Raw genomic sequence first — 19298 nt, forward strand, 5'->3', positions numbered from 1 at the left:
AGAACCGCTGGATTAGAGTATTATTTTATTTATTATTAGTATAAAGGTAATGCCTCAGAGCCTTTGCCACAGACCATTGTGCTAGGCACTATATAAACACAGAGTACTTACTCTCTTAATGAACAAAGGCACAAGAGGGAGGAATAGGAGAACCACTGCACCAATTGTCTGGCCTTCATTCTGAAGGCTGAGAAAGAGGAGGAGGGGAAACTTACCTGTGCCCAGTGCACCAGTTAGACAGTTACTGGGAGAGCACCCATTAGCAACCAGTTCAGCCACTTTGATGGCTCCATCAGAAGGAGTTCGCCTGTGCCCCCTTTGCTGGGCATGGGAAGAGAGAGTCACATGTGTGGGAGTCAGGGATTGGTTGGGATCCTGCTTGAACCTCTCAATGCGTACATTAACCAGCGGGTTGGTAACTACTGGCAAGGGAGCCTTGACTGTCACAGGGCTGACGGGCATCTCATACACCACAATCTCATCACTGTCTGAGCGCAGCAGGGAGCGGGTGGAGTTACATTCAGAAATGGAAGACAGGGAAAGGAGGGTCAGTGAGGTGGATGGCTCGCTCAGCAGCAACAAGGGGTCCTCTTTCTTGAAGAGCTTCCGGGAAGGTGGGCTGGTGCTTCTGCGTGGTCGCCCAGCCCGCTGGAAAATACTGTCGCGCTTCTTCTTCTCCTCCTTGGGTGGATCCAGCTCATCCTGGGTCAGCAACTGGCACTTGCCTGCCTCCAACAGATCAAAGCCCAGGCCTGCAGCAGCCAGCACTGCCCCGCAACCGAGCAAGGCAACCTCCCACCGCTTATGCTGGGAGCCACCTCGCTTAAGGCTATTGGTGGGCGTGAGCTGAGGGGTGCTTGTAGCAGAATTCATGGGAGTGGACTCCTCATTGGCATCACAGGGTGGGCCATCCAAGTCTCCGCTCTTCTGAAATGGGATGCAGAGGTACGATGGGGTGCGCCCAGGTGAAGGGTGCACTTTGTCTCCATTAAGACACTCGCTGTCTTCATCCTCTGTAAAGCAAATAAAACATACTTTGCATTGGCATAACATTTTCATCAGAGAATTACCACAAATATGAATGGATTACAAATATACCTTACAAATATGAATGGATTAACCTTCACAAAGCATGCAAAGGAGGAAATGCCTTCATCTAAGCACTAACTGTTTAACCATAGTCAAATGTGAATAGGCTCTTCTGTCCAAGCTAGGCAATCCAAGACTGCACAAAAGACTGGCTGGTGAATCTTGCCCATATGCTCAGGGTTTAGCTGATCGCTATATTTGGGGTCGGGAAGGAATTTTCCTCCAGGGCAGACTGGAAGAGGCCCTGGAGGTTTTTCGCCTTCCTCTGTAGCATGGGTCACTTGCTGGAGGATTCTCTGCTCCTTGAAGTCTTTAAACCACGATTTGAGGACTTCAATAGCTCAGGCATAGGTGAGAGGTTTTTCGCAGGAGTGGGTGGGTGAGATTCTGTGGCCTGCCTTGTGCAGGAGGTCAGACTAGATGATCCTAATGGTCCCTTCTGACCTTAGTATCTAGGAAAAAAAAAAAAAAGCTGGCCCTTGGGTGTGAATCCAGCACTCAAAGCTGATATAGGCTGGGAGCACTGAAAAGGTAAAGAAAAGATAAATCACATGTTCAGCTGTGACCCCTACTGGCTGACCAAGAGTAGCATTTCTGAAAAGAGCTCTTGACAGCCCTCCCAGTTGCAGCAGATTTACACCTGATAAGGGCATGAATAGAAAGATAGGGAAGGAAACAAGAACCACTCCCATAGTACTTCCTATAAGTGCAGGTGTGATCTATCCCTATGTTGCAGCACCCAAATATCCTTTCCCAACAGCATTATTAACAAGAAAGATCAAAGTTTCTAAGGAGTGCAGAGCTACCACAGAGAGCTGGACAGTTGTTTTGAGAGGTGAGAATTGGTGAGCTGCGGAGTGAGAGAGACTGGGCGTGGAGAGATGGGAGGGGAATGAACACACAGAGAAAATCCAAAAGGAGCGATGAGAAAGAGGGCATTCCTTGGGGAAATTAAGGTGAAATAGTGAGCCACCAAAGTGAAGACATTGGAGTAAGATGCCTTGGATGAATAGAATTGCTCACTCAGGGATGCGTGCACGTGTGTGAAATGAAGTACGTGGTCTGCCCTTACCCATCTCTGCTAGGCTGGTGAATCCCGGCAAGGCAGGAGTAGTTCTCTGGACCCTCCCTAGGTTTGGAGTACTAGATGACCATTGTTTATATCCATCTAACAGAGACTTCAGGCTGGAGGAGGAAAAGACAAGGGAAAAATATGTATTACACAAGACTAATATAACTGAGTTCAAAAAAGAATTAAATAAGTTAATAGAGGATGGCTAATAGCCATTGATGAACCGAAGATAATCAGGGATGCATCCTCATGCTCTGGGCATCCCTGAGCCTCTGACTGCTAGAACCTGAGACTGGGAAACTTGATGAATTGGTTCTGTTCTGTACATTCCCTCTGAAGCATCTGCCACCAGTCACTGTCAGAAGACAAAAAGAAAAGGAGTACTTGTGGCACCTTAGAGACTAACCAATTTATTTGAGCATGAGCTTTCGTGAGCTACAGCTCACTTCATCACTTCTGATGAAGTGAGCTGTAGCTCACGAAAGCTCATGCTCAAATAAATTGGTTAGTCTCTAAGGTGCCACAAGTACTCCTTTTCTTTTTGCGAATACAGACTAACACAGCTGTTCCTCTGAAACCTGTCAGAAGACAGGATACTAAGCTAGATGGACCATTGGTCTGACCTAGTATGGCCATTCTTATGACTCTTCCCCCCTACATTTCCAAATAGTACTATTGTGTTTAGGACTGCAAGCCTGGGCCAATTCATCTCATAGACTCATAGACTTTAAGGTCAGAAGGGACCATTATGACCATCTAGTCTGACCTCCTGCACAACGCAGGCCACAGAATCTCACCCACCCAGTAAGACATTTTGCAACAATGACATGTTTCCACCACTAAAGAAAAAAATGAAAAAGCATCTCTCCTACTGGACTATAATGTGGCAAGCACAGGGATGTCTGCTGAGAGTCAATGATGTGTGTGGGTCCAGAACTTTACAAAATACCATTTTAGCAGAACATGCAGAGGCAATTATAGAAGGTACAGAAACTAAGCAAAACTCAGTTCTTTTACCAAAATGTTGCAACTCCCATCTTAAGGCAGGTGCAACAATATATCGTGAGCAAAGAAAATTAATCTCCAAGAATATTTCAGCATAAAACACAAGCAATAATGAAAGCTGAAAATCATTGCAGGGAATGGGATGTGCCAAGGTCATGCCTTGTATATCTAACCCTGTCCAAAAAACAATTTTAGAGCAACCAGTTAACAGTGGTTAACGTGTAACACCAGTGCACCTTGGAATGACTTTATTTTAGACACAACAGTCAATGCAGCCATATCATTGTATCATTAATTTTCTTCTAAATATGGGCCAGAACTAAAAGCTCTAATCCAAACTCAAACTTTAGAAGGGTTAGGATCTGCAGCTGAACTTTTTGTGGCCCAGATGGATCCTTACTTTCCATCCACACAAGTGTGTTACCATCACATTGTTTACTTCCTGGGGCCACTGTCAAGCCACTGCGAATGTCAGAACTTTCAGTGGTGCAACTTTTTGGCACATCAGCGATCAGCAAGGATATCAGCACCCATTCATTGTCTTGTAATATCTGGCAGATTTGAAATGACTTCCTTCAAACTCCTAAAGTTATAGCTCTTCACCTAAGCTGTGAAGTGTAAGACCCAGCTAAGAGAGTCAGAAGCTGAGAGAGAGGAGATCTAACCATGCCGATAAGTCAATGTCAGCAATCTCGCTGTACTATGGATGTGTACAAATTACCTCAATGGGCTGGGAAAGAGCATGTTTAGTGGTCAGAGAATGAGAGTGCAAATCAGGAGATCTGGGTTATATTCCTAGCTGTGTTGTTGACTTGTGTGATCTTGGGGAAGTCATAAAATTCTCCTGTGCTTTGTTTCACAAATCTATAAAATGTGAATGATACTGACCTCCTCCCAGGGTTCTCATGAAGTTTAATTCATTACTGGAGGCACTCTGCACTTTTTAGTGCCTTTCACCTACGATCTGGATCTCAGAGAATTATTATTACAGATTCCACTTTGTGGGTATGGATTTCCTTTACTCTTTAATTAAGGTGCTCCTATAGCTCACTGGACAGAGGACTATCTTTTTGCAGCAAGGTTGCAAAGTCTACACTTGATTTTGCACATGATCAGTTGGCTGATGACTGTTATATTTGTATTACCCTGGAACCACAAATATTATTTCCAATTTAGGGGCATAATTTTAGATTACATTAAAAGCGTTCTGTTCTCATCTGTCTTGAGATATTATCATTCTTCCACATTAATCACTCCCACTAAAGTTTGTGCAATATCCTGCCAGTCAGCGCAATGTTGATCTTATGCCCCAATGGAAGGCGTCCATGTGACTTAGCAACAAGAGTGTGATTGATGGGGTGACCTTTACAAGGACAAAATTCTAGGTCACAATTTATTCATCCCAAGATGTGCTGTAACTATGTGATAAAATAACCTGGTAGCTTTAGTTATATTTAAGCATCCCACCTGTATATACCTGGACAAATAAACACAGAAAAGGAGACATTAAGGAATGTATAGATGGTGAATGCAAGCAAAAAGAAGAGGGGGCAATGTGCTCACCTCAAGGGTAAATGCCAAGGCCTTTGATAAGACGATTAGTATGGAGTCTTTCTCCATGGAGTTGGAAGGGTATGTACTAGGTTCTCAATGTATACAGACAGTAAACAGCAAAACAGTGAATAATGCACAACTATTGTCAGTCTAGCCTTCACCTTCGTCCTGATATCCCTGAAGATTACAGGGGTGTTCTGGGCTGCCCTTTGTGGCACAGCACGACACATCAACTTCTTCTGCTTCTCTATGCCTCCTTCTAGACACAGCTTCCTTCATAAAAAAGCAGAGGTCGAAGATTCATTGGCACTGAAAGTGAGCCTTACTTTGAATATGAAGACTAGGAGTGATCAGAATAATTCCAAGACTTTGCTGAAGTTGACTAATTATTATTTTCACCTCATTCTTACATATCACTCCCATCCAAATTACAAACATTGCTACCCACAGTCCCTGCAGGCCTGACAAGGAGACTGCTGCACAACATACATGCCACTAGGGTGCGCTTGAAAGCAGTTCAACATATAAATTCCACTTGCTAAAGCACATCATCTCTGGAACAGTACTAGCTGACAGCACTAGCAGCTAAACTACCTACTTCTCCCCCGCCCCCCACCTTGGCACCCTTTTTTATTTTATTTTATTTTATTTTTTTGGCTAGGTTTAGATTTTTTCAGTAGCCTATTTGGGTGGGAAAGTTGATCGGGTATTCATATATTTATGTTATGAGAAAGTAGTAACTACATTTGTCTTCCCTTCCCACTAGAAAACCCATTATCCCTCTCCTTGGGATTCCTACAAGCTCCTTCTTTAGCCTGAGTGTTGATTAGATGTCATTTGGTCAGTAAATTGCCAAATGTGTAATGGGATCCTTAATAATGTCTAATCTGAAAGAGAGAGTCTTCAGCAGTACACTGTCCTTTAAACACCATGATGGGGCATTGATACAGTACTGACTCAGAGAAAAGTGTGTCTGCTACTGAATTTCAAACACCACTTTTTGCAGCAAATGGATTTTCTTTGAAAGTCCCTCATCTATGTATTGATCAGGTTATGTCCTGCTTAGCTGGCGAGATCTGAAAGGGATCATATTTATGATCAGCTCAATCATATTTATGATTTATATTTATGACAGCTCAAGGACCAATAGCTATGTCAAGGTTCCTCCCCCATTCTGAACTCTAGGGTACAGATGTGGGGACCTGCATGAAAACCTCCTAAGCTTACTTTTACCAGCTTAGGTTAAAACTTCCCCAAGGTACAAACTATTTTAGCCTTTGCCCTTGGACTTCCACTGCCACCACCGAATGTTTATCTGGGTTTACTAGGAAAGCGTTGTTTGGAAACATCTTTCCCCCCAAAATCCTCCCAACCCTTGCACCCCACTTCCTGGGGAAGGTTTGGTAAAATCCTCACCAATTTGCCTAGGTGACCACAGACCCAAACCCTTGGATCTTAAGAACAATGAAAAAGCATTCAGTTTCTGAAAAGAAGGATTTTAATAGAAGTAAAAAGTAAAAAAGAATCACCTCTGTAAAATCAGGATGGTAAATACCTTACCGGGTAATTAGATTCAAAACATAGAGAATCCCTCAAGGCAAAACCGTAAGTTACAAAAAGACACACAGACAGGAATATCCATTCTATTCAGCACAGCTTAATTTCTCAGCCATTTAAAGAAATCATAATCTAATGCCTATCTAGCTAGATTACTTACTAAGTTTTAAGACTCCATTCCTGTTCTGTCCCTGGCAAAAGCATCACACAGACAGACCCTTTGTTTTTTCCTCCCCTCAGCTTTTGAAAGTATCTTGTCTCCTCATTGGTCATTTTGGTCAGGTGCCAGCGAGGTTATCCTAGCTTCTTAACCCTTTACAGGTGAGAGGATTTTTCCTCTGGCCAGGAGCGATTTTAAAGGGGTTTACCCTTCCCTTTATATTTATGACAAGCTACCATAAATCCATAAATGTCACCTTCAGTCCAACAGAACATTAAAATCACACAAACACTGACAACCCAACTGCTTGTGTGAAAAAGCTGAAAGTGTCTATCCCTAGGCAGAACAAAAATCTCCCATGTCACAACAGCAGGCTGAGGCCAGGTCACTCTATCAGCTGACTTGAGCATTACTAGGGGTAGTGGAGCTCAGAATTAGGAGTCTAAGGGTTTCCATCAGACACCCTAAAGTAAATATCACAAAGTCACAGTGTAAATGTCATGGCACTGTTCCAAGTTATGTTCAACCTTAATCAGTCTCTGCCAGTTCAGCATATCAGCCTGTTATCAGAAATGCATATCTCTGCAGTTCATCGACAAACTTTAAAAAGGATAAAAATAATCACTGTCATTTTTCAGTGACTGGCTTTATATAAACCTGAATTTAGAATGCAGGTATTTTTTGTTTGTTTGTTTTTGTTTTTTTTAAGAGCTCTGGCTATCAGCCCCAGGTAGCTGAGGCTCGTGCAAAAGGGATGTGCACACCCAGGAGGTGGGGATAAAAGGTACAGCCAGAGCCCCACCACCCAGGCTCAGGCTCTCCTTCCCCCTCCCTCAATCTCTGACTGGGAAGCAGCCCAGCCTTGGGCTCGCCCCCCACCAATATCTCACAGGGAGGCAGCCTGGGCTCTCCTTCCTCCCCACACCCAATCCCTCACCTGGAGGCACCGGGGCTCCAGCTGTCAGCCCTGGGGTGGCAGCAGCAGCACAGAAGTAAGGGTGGCAATGATGCGCTAAGTCTGCTGTGAAAAGTGATACGGACGAATATCACTTTTTACATTGCCATCCTTACTGCTCTGCTGCTGCTTGCGTAGTGCTGCCTTCAGAGCTGAGCACCAGTGAGCAGCCGCTGCTCTCCACTCTCTTCAGAGCTGGGTGGCAGTATATGTGTGGGGGGGGGGGAGGGAAGAGTGTAAAGGATTACAGATACACAGAACGGGGGCCCAATCAAATAAGTTTAAGAACCACTGATCTAGTCTGACCTTTGGTATAACAAAGCCCACACAACTTGTTTGAAAAAATTCCTAGAGGATATCTTAGAAAACCATCCAATCTTGATTTAAAAGTAGCCAGTGACTGAGAATCCACCACAACCCTTAATAAATTTTTCCAATGGTTAACCACTCTCACTGTTAAAAATTTATGCTTCTCCCCACACACTCTGAATTTGCCTAGTTTCAACTTCCAGCCATTGGATTGTGTTATATCTTTCGCTGATAAATTGAAGAGCTCGTTATCAAATATTTGTTCACCACGTAAGTACTTCTATTGAACTCAAGTCATCCCATAACCTTCTCTTTGTTAAGCTAAACAGATTGAGCTCCTCAAGTCCATCACTATAATACAGGTCTTTTAATCCTTTAATCATTCTCGTGGCTCTTCCCTGATCCCTCTCCAATTTATCAACTTACTGTAACTTGTGTGGTTGTTTTTTTTAAATCCCTGTTGGAAAAGACATGGCAAAGGATAAAGGATTCAAGATGACTTGGCAGAGCACTATGTAGGCAACTAAAATGACAAGAATGTTGCTAGCCAGGATTAAAGAGCACTGGCACAGCTCTGTGGGAAAAGCTTGCAAGGGGATTTTTCACCTATGTCTGGCACTTAAGTGAGTGAGCCTTAAAATTTACCTTTAACTAACCAAAAAGAAAATAAAAATGGGTAGTGTGCCTCAGAGTGACTGCAGCTTATTGCAGCTCTGTTTGCATTGAACAACCTCTCAGTCTGGCATGATTTAAATGAGCAGCAAGGGCTCATCATATATTCACTGCATTGCCCATTCAGCAAAATAGTCGCCATGTTCCAGATGCTGCTCTGTATGATGCTGTGACCTTACTGAGTTCATCTGTAAGAGACAAAAAGTCAATCACAGAGATAGCATCTCAGTTTTGCAGGGAACAGGATTAAGTTAATTTCAGCCACTCTTAGCAAACTGGCAAATCCCATCCTCCTAGCTCCCTGTGCACAATAGATGCTTCACCCTTTCCAGCTGTTGTTTTGCAGGGGAAGAAGTGGAAGAGATGAAGAGGCTTTCTCTCAGAGTTCCAACAAAAGGCTTCTGGACTTCAAGGCAGAAGTATTTTTCTACCATCAACATTTTTTCCTCCCCCTTTTAAATTTAATGCTGGTGAAAGGCATGGGACTATGTGATAAATAAAGGAATTAATTCTCAAGAGTTATCTACAGAACAGACACAGCCTGAGCAGTGGCCAGGCAAGCTCTCTCCACACTGTCCTGCTAATATGCCTCAAAAGCCTGGGCTAGAAAGACCACCGTTTAAGGGAGATTGTAATGTAATTTCCATGGACCATTCAATCCTTGGCTTTTCTGAGGAGGGCAATCAATGCCAATTTTGGTGGGCAGGTTTATTATATGGACACTTGTCTTCCAGGAATTTGGCAAACTGACAGACACCAGACTCATTTCAGATAGGCTACTGACCAGCTATCAAACTAGCAACCTAGGGGTGAAAGGTTCTTTATCCAACCTTCAAACCTATGAGGCATCCAGTCACCTCAAATTTTTTTTAATCATATCATTAAAAATAAATACTAATCTTTTAAGCAGCATCACAAAAATGCTGAGGTTTGAATCCTGGTATACTGTCTTCAGGTAAGACTGGAACCACAGAGTAGAAATCAACAGCAGCAGACTTGGCACAACATCTCTACAAGTATACACATACTTTTAAAAAGGTTGAAAAAATACCTATCTGGCTTCTCCAGTCCCAGTTAAATAATACTACACATGAGAAGGAAAATATGTATTTGAAGGGTGTAAATATGAAGGATGGAGAAGAATATTTCAGGGTAGTCCAAAGGGGGTATAATTAGAAGCTGGAGGATATCGAGTTACAGAAAATTTAGACTGAATATCAGGAAACGACACCTAATATCTGAGAGTTATTAGCTGTGCAATAGTCTCCGAAGCAAAATCGAAGAAGTCCCACCACTTTAAAACTACACTGGATAAAGTTCTGGAAAGCACACTGAAAATAACAATCCTGCACTGGACCTCTGAGGATGGATTAGATGTGACTTTACCTCTTTCTTCTATCTCTAATGTCTATGAGACTATGGATAAATAATTATTTCAGCCGAAAAGTGTGGCAGCTCTGCAGGACAGAGCTGGAGTTTTACCAGGCAGCCCTTCTGAGAACCAAGTGCTCATAAGCAGCTTTAAAGTTCAGAAAACTTTGGCCATTCACACTTCCCCCTGGACCCAGTCCTGTTTGTTCTTACCCATCTTCTCCTGCAGCTGTCTCCCTATGACAAAGAGAACTTGGTCCCCAGGTACGCCCTTTCTTCTTCTGGCTTCTCTTCTCTTCCTCCTCTTCTTCCTCCTTCTGTAGAACTGAGTTGCAGCCCCAGACTTTGCTGCTTTCTCCAGGTGTCACTATGGAAACCAATAAGGGGGAGGGAGGGAAAGGATGGGCATGTGGGGCAGGAAAAACACAAAATGCTGCCTGCACCTCCTGAGTGGCAATGTACCACTCTTCAGCACTGGTGAAAAGAGAAGTAAGGCACAATGCTACAGACCCTGAAGGAAATGTATTAACACCACTTAACCAACCACCTGAAGAGCGTGAAGTGCTCACCAACATCAAACGATTTAGCCACACAACACTCACATGATACAGATAGATTTGTTTTAATCCTTATTTTAGAGATGGAGAAACTGGCACAGAGGTTAAGTAGCTTGCCTAGGGGTCACACTGGAAATCTGTGGCAAAGCAGGGAATAAAACACAAATCCAAAAGGGATATGGCAAAGGCAAAGGCTATGAAATCCTCCCTCATCATGCCTCAACCCTGAGCCGGAAAAAGCACCCAGAGAGGCCTTCATAGCCTATTTAATCCTTGGGTTCTCTTCTAAAACTGCCAACAAGAGAATAGAAATCCAACTCTCAAGATGCTGAGACCCACGCTAATCACTAGACAACACTACCGTCATATTGCTCTTCAAAATGTACTTGTGTCCCCTGTAAGGTCTCCACTTCCCGGCTGCTTGTTATGACAGGGCCACATTCCCACACCAATTGCTTTCATTTTTCTTGAAATGTTTACACTAAACAATTTCCATTCCTTTGCCACACACTTCTCTTTCAGCCTATCCATCTGATCCACCGCAAGAATACATTCTGAACTTGCAAATATAAATTCCATAAATTCAGTTATAGTAAGCAGGCTGTATCCCTGAGAAATATACTTCCAGTACAATCAATCAGCAAGTGCCCAGAAACACAAACAAGTGAGGCTCAATTTCTGGGAGAAGGAACATTCCCCACCACCACTCCCCACAGTTACGCTTCATTCAGGAAGTTTCACCGTCTTTTCCTAAACAAGACCCAAAAATCCCCACTGCAGTGCCTGCTAGGCATATTATATTCTTCCCATGTTCAATGCTATAGCAAGCTCCTTACACTGTATGGCCCTGAGTCTGGGAATAATGGTAGGACTTGCAGGAGGACTGGAACAACTACTGATCAAACTTTTCCTTTTGTCCATGGTTGGAGATGCCTGCACAGTGAACTTGTGCTGGAAATCTGTTAAAAAAAACAGTCACAATTAAAATACTCATTCATGAAACACAACAAAGATTATTAATTCTTTCTCGTACCTTTGCAGAATGGCACCAGTGTTTCAGTACATTTTTGCAGGCACATAAACCCCCAATTTGCACACACCCCTAATGCAGCCTGAAGATTAGTGCTTTGCATCTGGACATACAGCTGCAAAGGAGCAGCATATAAATGTGTCTAGTTGGGGACTGACATTCCTACCCATATGTACCTGCATAATTTTTTAGGTAAAAACCTTTTCATCTCATTTCCCAAAGAGACTTCTGGGGCAAGCAAAAATTCATGAAACAAATGTTTACAAGATGGTTATTATTAAAAATATAATCTACCACCACCACTCTCCCCAACTCTCAGTCTCCCTTGAGAGACAGAGTTAACAGTGCAGTACATGTTAAGAACCATCTATAACATGGCTGCCAACTCTGGGTGAATTATATAATCAAACACACGCAGCTTTCTGTTTCTTGCCAGTTTGGAACTCCAAGCAATTTGCACATTCGGTACCCTCTCTTATCACAATGGACTCACTTCCATCGACAGCCATCCTCATTTTCCCACCCACTTTCCCAATTGTTGACCAACCAAATGACATTTTCCATCCAGTCTTGAGGGAATGAAGCAACAGTCTAATTCTGTATTTATTTGCTAAATAGTAATGCTGAGAAGTTGAGTGCTGTAGTCTTCATAATCTTCCCTTAGCTACCCAACACGACTCAAGAGTCCCAAGGTCATTTCCCACACCAGCAGTGCAATGGGCTATGGTTGCTGTTCTGATATCAAACATACCCACATCAGCTTTATTTAACAATAAGACGACTCCAGAATAGACACTTCCACCATTTTCAGGTAATACCTTCAATGAAAGTGTGCATTTGGGGTGTTGTTGAACTAAATGTTGCATTGATAGTTAAAATTAAGATTTTGCTTTAAAAGTGAACTTCCTGATACCAGCTGCAGACTAGTAATACGTGCTACAAACACTCAAACATTCAACATTCCTCTTTACCCATATCCTTACCCTTTGGACAATGTTAGTCACAGTGCACCCTATTGCTACCATTTCCTGTGTTTTTCCCTACAACCACTGACCTTTAATTTCTTGATGCCAAAGAGGCTGGGATTTCTTAAGGTACATCTTGTGACCATTCTATGATTGCAGGCACAAAGCAGCAACATTTAACAGAAACTCATTTGGCACAAGAGGACCCCCCTACAACCCAGCACTGCAGCATCACTGACCTGAAGGGAGGCTGATGCGATTGCCATCTTTCAACTTAAGACGGTTTTTCTTGAACTTGCCCATGCGCTTCTTCACCTGAGGCTTATCCTGGCACAGCTGGTGGATAATGATGTTGAGCTCCCTTTCCAGGATGTCAATCTCACGTTCTGCCAACTCCTGCTCCCGCCGCCGCAGCAGCTCCTCATGGTTCTTCTGCTGGAGTGCAGCACGGGTCAGCTCCTCCTCCCATGTGCGCAGCTCCTGCAGGGAGGAAAGAGAGGAGAATTCTATAGATTACAAGTATGACATACGAGTTCTGAAATTATTCCATCTACTAGAGGAGCAAATCCAAAGATGGCTGGAGTTCATTACTGGCCTGGTTCACACGCTCAGCAAGGAGGCCAAGGAGTGAAGTGACAGAGACTGAACTCCACTCTCCCCCTGCAAAGCTGTCCCTGCAGCTCAGGGTTGAGGCGCCTTGATAGGGCAATGTGGGAGAAGCTTATTCTGCTGCTGGTCATGATGTGTCTGATCTGTTATTCAGTCTCTACAGAGGTAAGCCAGGCACCTTTCAAACACTATACTGACTGTAAAAATAAAATAAACAGTTGAACCTGGAAGCTTGTTTTCCAGGTATTTGAGAGAGTGGGAAGGGGAAAGACATGGGACATGGCAGCTTATTTTTGCAGGATTTGTTCAGAATTTCCAACTGTTAACTCCCCCTTGTTTTCCTGCCTAAATCAGCATCTACATTAATTTGTTTAAATTGACTTCAAAGCAGTCTAAAAATTAAATGTTCCCATCTAGCGCATCATAAGACAGAAAACAAAACAAAAAACCTAGCTCCAACATAAGGCAACCAAATGGAGCAACTAGAATTACTGGTGCAGGAAGTGAAACAAGATATAACAGGGATAACAGAAACATGGTGGAATAGTAGTCATGACTGGAGTACAGGTCCTGAAGGGTATGTGCTGTTGAGGAAAGACAGAAATAAAAGGTATAGGCAGTGGAGTAGCATTGCATATTAATCACAAGGCAGACTATAAAGAAATTAGAAGAGATGGAATGGAAAGACAGAATTTGTTGGGGACCAAAATCACTTTGGGGAAGAAAAGTAACAGAGGCTCCAATGAGATAGTGCTTGGGATATGCTGCAGCCCCAAAGGATCCTATTTGGACATGGATAGAGACAACTAATATCTTTAATGAAATAAGTACTAGTAGGAATTGTGTGATTATGGGAGGCTTTAATTTCTAAGATATAGATCGAAGGACAAGTGCTACTAATAACAGTTGGGCCCAGATATTGCTCGATGTGATGGCTGAAAGTTTTCTCCACCAAATAGTCACCAAACCAACAAGAGATGACGCCATTTTAAATTTGGTATTGGTAAGCAACAAGCACCTCACAGAAGAACTGGCTATAAAGGACAACTTTGGATCAAGTGATCATAAACTAATTTAGTTGACACTAAATGGAAGGATAAACAAAAATAGGTCTGCAAGTAGGATCTTTGATTTCAAAAGGGTAAACTTTAAAAAAAAATTAAGGGAAGTAGTTAGGGAAGTGGACTGGACTGAAGAACTTAAGGATCTGAATGTGAAGGAGGCTTGGAATTACTTTAAGTCGAAGTTGCAGAAGCTGTCTGAAGCCTGCATCCCAAGCAAGGGGAAAAAATTCATAGGGAAGGGTTGCAGACCAAACTGGATGAACAAGCATCCCAGTCATCTTATTAAGAGAAAGCAGAAAGCCTACAAGGAATGGATCAACAAGGAAAGCTACCTCTTGTATGTCCCAAAGTATAGAAGAAAAGTGAGAACTGCCGAAAGCTAAGCAGAGTTGGAACTTCCAAAGGAAATTAAAAACAATCATAAAAGATTATTTAGCCATTTAAATAAAAAGGAAATATGGAAAGAAGGGGGACCACTAAGCACTGAGGGTGGAGTGGAGATTAAAGATAATCTAGGCATAGTCCAACACCTAAATGAATACCTTGCCTCGGTTTTAATAAAGGTAATGAGGATCTTAGGGGGTAGTGGCAGGGTGGCTAATGATAACAAGCTTACGGAAGTAGAAATCATATGAGGTGGAAGCTTATAGGACCAAAAGTTTATAGGACCAAATTGGCGGGCCTGGATGATCTCCATCCAAGAATATTAATGGAACTGGCACATGAAATTGCCAGCCCTACAGTAAAGGATTTTTAATGAATCCATAAACTTGGGGGTTGCACACTGTGACTGGAATATTGCTAATATAGCACCTATTTTTAAGAAAGGAAGCCACAGGCCCATTAGTTTGGCCTCAGTTGTATGCAAGGTCTTGGAACAAATTTTGAAAAATGAAGTAGTTAAGGACAGAGGTAAATGGTAACTGGTATAAAATACAACATTGTTTTACAAAAGGTAGATTGTGGCAGACCAACGTGATCTCTTTCTTTGAGAAGATCACAAATTTTCTTGACAAAGGAAATGCAGTAGATCTAATCTACCTGGATTTCAGTAAGGCATTTGATACAGTTCTACATGGGAAATTATTAGTTAAATTTGAGAATACGGGGATTGATACGAGAATTGAAAGGTGGATAAAGAACTGGTTAAAAGGGAGACTATACTGGGTCATATTGAAAGGTGAACTGTCAGGTGGAGAGATGATACTAGTGGAGTTCCTCAGGTATCCGGCTTGGGACTAATCTTATTTAACATTTTCATTCATCACCTTGGCACAAAAGTGGCCAATAAAGTGGACTAAAAAAAAAAAGTGGACTAATAAAATTTGCAGATAACTCAAAGTTGGGAGGTATTGTCAATATGGAGGAGTAGAGGCGGGTTAAGGTTTCGTGGGGCCCTGGGCCAGACCAAGTGGGGGCCCCTCTTCACCCCTCCTTCCACCCACAGTCCCACCCCAATCTGTCCCTCCCTGCACCGCTCTGCTGTGTTCCACACACAGTCAGCCCTATTCTGCTCCCCTCCCCCAGGAGCTCCACAACCTTGTTCCTTTCTGTCCCTCAATCCCCCCACTGCAGCCCCAACACCAGAGAAGCTCTGTGCCCTTCCCCCCTGCCATGGCCCCAGACCACACCTGGGAGTGAGAGCTCCCCTGGCTCTGAGGCCCGCAGCAGGGAGCTGGAGCTCCTCCAGTCCCAGGGCTATAGTTGTAGTTTGACTGCTATATTTGGGGGGGTGGGGGTAGGGGGGCAAAGCGCGCCCATACACACGCACACATGCACGCTGAAGCCAGTCCCCTTGGTTCACTGGCTCTCGCTTTCCGCCTACAGTGCTACCTGGGCTGCTGGTGCTGGGGGGGGACAGGATGGCGTAACAGGGGAGGCCCCAGCTGCTGCTGGCAATCACTCCTGCATCGGCAGCTGCAGCAATGTCCCTGTTCTGGTGTTGCTGCGGTTGCCTCCCTGCTGGAGCTGCTGGTGGCCCAGAGAATGCCACATGCTGGGCTCCTACTTCCCCCCTCCCATTCCTGTATCCCCTTCTCTTCCCCATCTCCTTCCTCTCCCCTTCCCTTCCCCTCACCTCACCTCCCTTGCTCTGCATCCCTCCTACCTCTCCGCAGGCACTCACGGTTGTAGAGGAAACCGGCTAGCAGTAGGACCCAGGAGGTGGTGTCCAGCTGCTAAGGCAGGACCCAGAGCGTAAGGGAAAAGCTGCTCCGTCCACTCCCTGTGAGCTGAAACATGCCGGGGAGCAGGGTCGGGTTGCAGGGGCACCCATTTTTCCAGAGTCCCCCAGTTGGCCAGGGCCCTGGGGCCCATCGGCCCAGTGGCTAATCCGCCACTGTGGAGGAGGACCGGAATATTCTACAAAATGACCCTGAAAACTGGAATAATAGAAATGAGATGAAATTTAATAGTGCAGAGTGCAAGGACATGCCTTTATGGACTAACTGCAAGAATTTTTGCTATTAGCAGGGGATCTATCAGTTGGAAGTGACAGAGGAAGAGAAAGACCTGGGTCTACTGGTCGATCACAAGATGACTAAGAGTCACCAATGTGATGTGGCTGTGAAAAAGGCTAATGCAATCCTAGGATGCATCAGGCGAGGTATTTCCAACAGAGACAGGGAAGTGTTAGTATCATTGTACAAAACACTGGTGAGACGTCATCTGGAATACTCTGTGCACAGTTCCAGTCTCCCATGGTTGAGATAGATGAATTCAAATTGGAACTGGTGCAGAGAAGGGCTACTAGGATGATCAGAGGAATGGAAAACCTATCTTATGAGAGGAGACTCAAGGAGCTTGGTTTGTTTAGCCTAACAAAACAAAGGCTGAGGGGAGATATGGTTGCTCGCTATAGATACATTAGGAGGGATAAACACAAAAGAAAGAGAGGAGTTATTGAAGTTAAGGGCCAATGTTGGCACCAGAACAAATGGATATAAACTGGCAATCAACAAGTTTAGGCTTGAAATTAGATGAAGGTTCCTAATCATCAGTGGAGTGAAGATCTGGAACAGTCTTTCAAGGGAAACAGCAGGGACAAAAAACCCAAATGGTTTCAAGACTGAGGTTGGTAAGTTTGTCGAGGGGATGGTATGATGAGATAGGCTACATGCCATCGTAGACAATCTGCAACTGCTAGAAGTAAATCTCTCCAACAGCCAGAGATGAGACAATAGATAGGGAGGGCTCTGAATTACTACAGTAAATTATTTCCCAGATATCTGGTTGGTGGGTCTCATTGATACACTCAGGGTCTAACTGACTGCCATATTTGAGGTTGGGAAGGAATTTTCCCCCAGGTCAAGTAGGCAATAGAGCCCCATGGTCTCTGCCACTCTCTGATGCTTGGGTCACTTGCTCTTTGAATTAGAGTAAATGGTGAATTCTCTGTAACTTGAAGTCTTTAAATCATTATTTGAGGACTTCAGTAACTCAGCTGAGATTATGGGTTTATTGCAGGAATGGGTGAGTGAGGTTCTGCGGCCTATAATGTGCAGGACATCAGATTAGATGATCACGATGGTTTCTTCTGGCCTTAAAGACTGAGTCTATGAGCTCTAACACAAATCTATACAATAACATTATCAAGAGAGATGAAGTGAGGTTTATTTGTTTCCTTTTAAATGTTCATTATATAGAGGTCGTTCCTATCAATTCATGGTAGGGTGCAGCATCCCTGTGAACATGGAGGACTTTAAAGTTAACTTTTCACCTTGCCCTTTGTTGATGAAATGGATCAATTGGAATTAATTGTTCCTGAGATCTCTAAATCCTTTGCTCTCCCCATTACATTCCTTCCTTCTCACTACAAGGACAAACGGTTTCAGAAAAATCACAGAATAATTATCTCCAGTTGGTCAATTTCACTGCAGAGGTAAAAGTTGAAGAGTTCAACTTTAATTCCTTTTGGTTTGGAAGCATACTGTTAAATTTTAAACACACTTTTAAACTGATTTTCTCTCTCTCTCTCTTTCCTTCTCTTTCTTTTCTTTTGTCTTTTTTTTTGGTAACCTCACTGTTATCTGTAATACCGTCCTACAAGCTTGATAATAAACTTTATTAAAAAAAAAAACACTCGTTGTCAAAGTAAGTATTCTTCAAAATGTCCTTTTCTAAATGCTATAGATGATTCACATTTTTCCTTCTATAACAGTAGCACCAGAAGCTCCAATTGGGATTGGGGACCCACTGTGCTATGCACTGTACAAACAGACGGTTCCTGATCTGAAAAATTTAAGAAAAACTACACATTTAAATCATTTTAAAATTTAATTCTCACAATTGATGGTTTTGTTTACTGTTTGCAGATCACTAAGACTGGACACTGAACTTGGACTAGTTAGAGCGGATTCATTTTCTGCCTCTAAAGCACTAACATAATCCTGTTGTACCACGTGTACCAACGGACACCACCACCACATGTAATTTAAAAAAAGTTCTTAACACATTCCTAGTTACATAAAGGTTTTTTGTTTTTTTGGTTTTTTTTGGCTGGTTTAAAAAACACAAAACAACAGAGAGCCCCTTCTCACTCAACCCCTAAATTAACATTTGAGCCTAAAGCAAATTGACCTTTAAGTGACAATTTCATTATAGATAAGCTCATCATTCCCTTAACTTTGGTTAGGCATATATCCACCAGCCCAACTGGTGGACATATTAAGTCACTCCATTGTAATACACTGATGGAGACTTCGTCCCCCCTTTTTATATTGACCATAGTAAGCAGATGTTCTACAAGGGCAGTAACAGAGCTGATGCAGTTTATGTTCACTTTTCTGACAGTACATGAGAACTCCACCCCCATTCACTGAGCATCCTTCATTTTTGGTGACGGACATCCCCTTGTCCTTACTATCCTCTAATAGCTGTCTCCACTTAGTCTGCTGCCACACTCAATCACCCAGCGTTTCTCTTACACTTACTAGAGAGCTCAATGCTACTACGGAGAAGGGGAAGGCGGAAAAGGGAAGGCAAAGGGACCTGCTGGTGCATTCCAGGAAAACAGAGGAAATGGGGTAGGGAGTAGCCGGGCGACAGCTGCTTCAGTGACTCCAATGACTATTTGTAGCAGAGACCATAAAGTATATGGAAGGCAGATAGCTTTTAAGTGAGCCAGCCACCAGCTGTGTTTCTTTTCCCCTGGCCTTGCATCAGTTCCAGACACATTGAGAACTCCTGCAATGGGGAGGGGGCAAATCAGGGTACAACAGCTCTATCTACTTGAGCTTCTCTTCTCACTGATCCATCCTCTGAAGCTATTTTCATTTTGTCTTTACTGTTGCTCTTGCCTGTTGACAATCCCTATGGTCTCAAGATCAGA

General features: G+C 43.3%; 1 protein-coding gene across 2 annotated transcripts in view; it reads right to left on the reverse strand.

Annotated features, from left to right (window-relative positions):
* The window catches only part of MAP3K9 (mitogen-activated protein kinase kinase kinase 9), a 111456-nt gene that overhangs the window by 38611 nt on the left and 53547 nt on the right, over positions 1–19298 (reverse strand). For both annotated transcript variants that reach the window (XM_048852469.2, XM_048852468.2), the window contains exons 6-10: positions 12536–12776; positions 11138–11260; positions 9958–10111; positions 2162–2274; positions 216–1013 (exon numbers count right to left, since the gene is read on the reverse strand). In XM_048852469.2, coding sequence (XP_048708426.2) covers positions 216–1013; positions 2162–2274; positions 9958–10111; positions 11138–11260; positions 12536–12776 — 1429 coding nt within the window. The remainder of the gene's footprint in view (positions 1–215; positions 1014–2161; positions 2275–9957; positions 10112–11137; positions 11261–12535; positions 12777–19298) is intronic.

This window comes from Caretta caretta, chromosome 6, assembly GCF_965140235.1.
Source record: "Caretta caretta isolate rCarCar2 chromosome 6, rCarCar1.hap1, whole genome shotgun sequence".
Taxonomy (NCBI): domain Eukaryota; kingdom Metazoa; phylum Chordata; order Testudines; family Cheloniidae; genus Caretta; species Caretta caretta.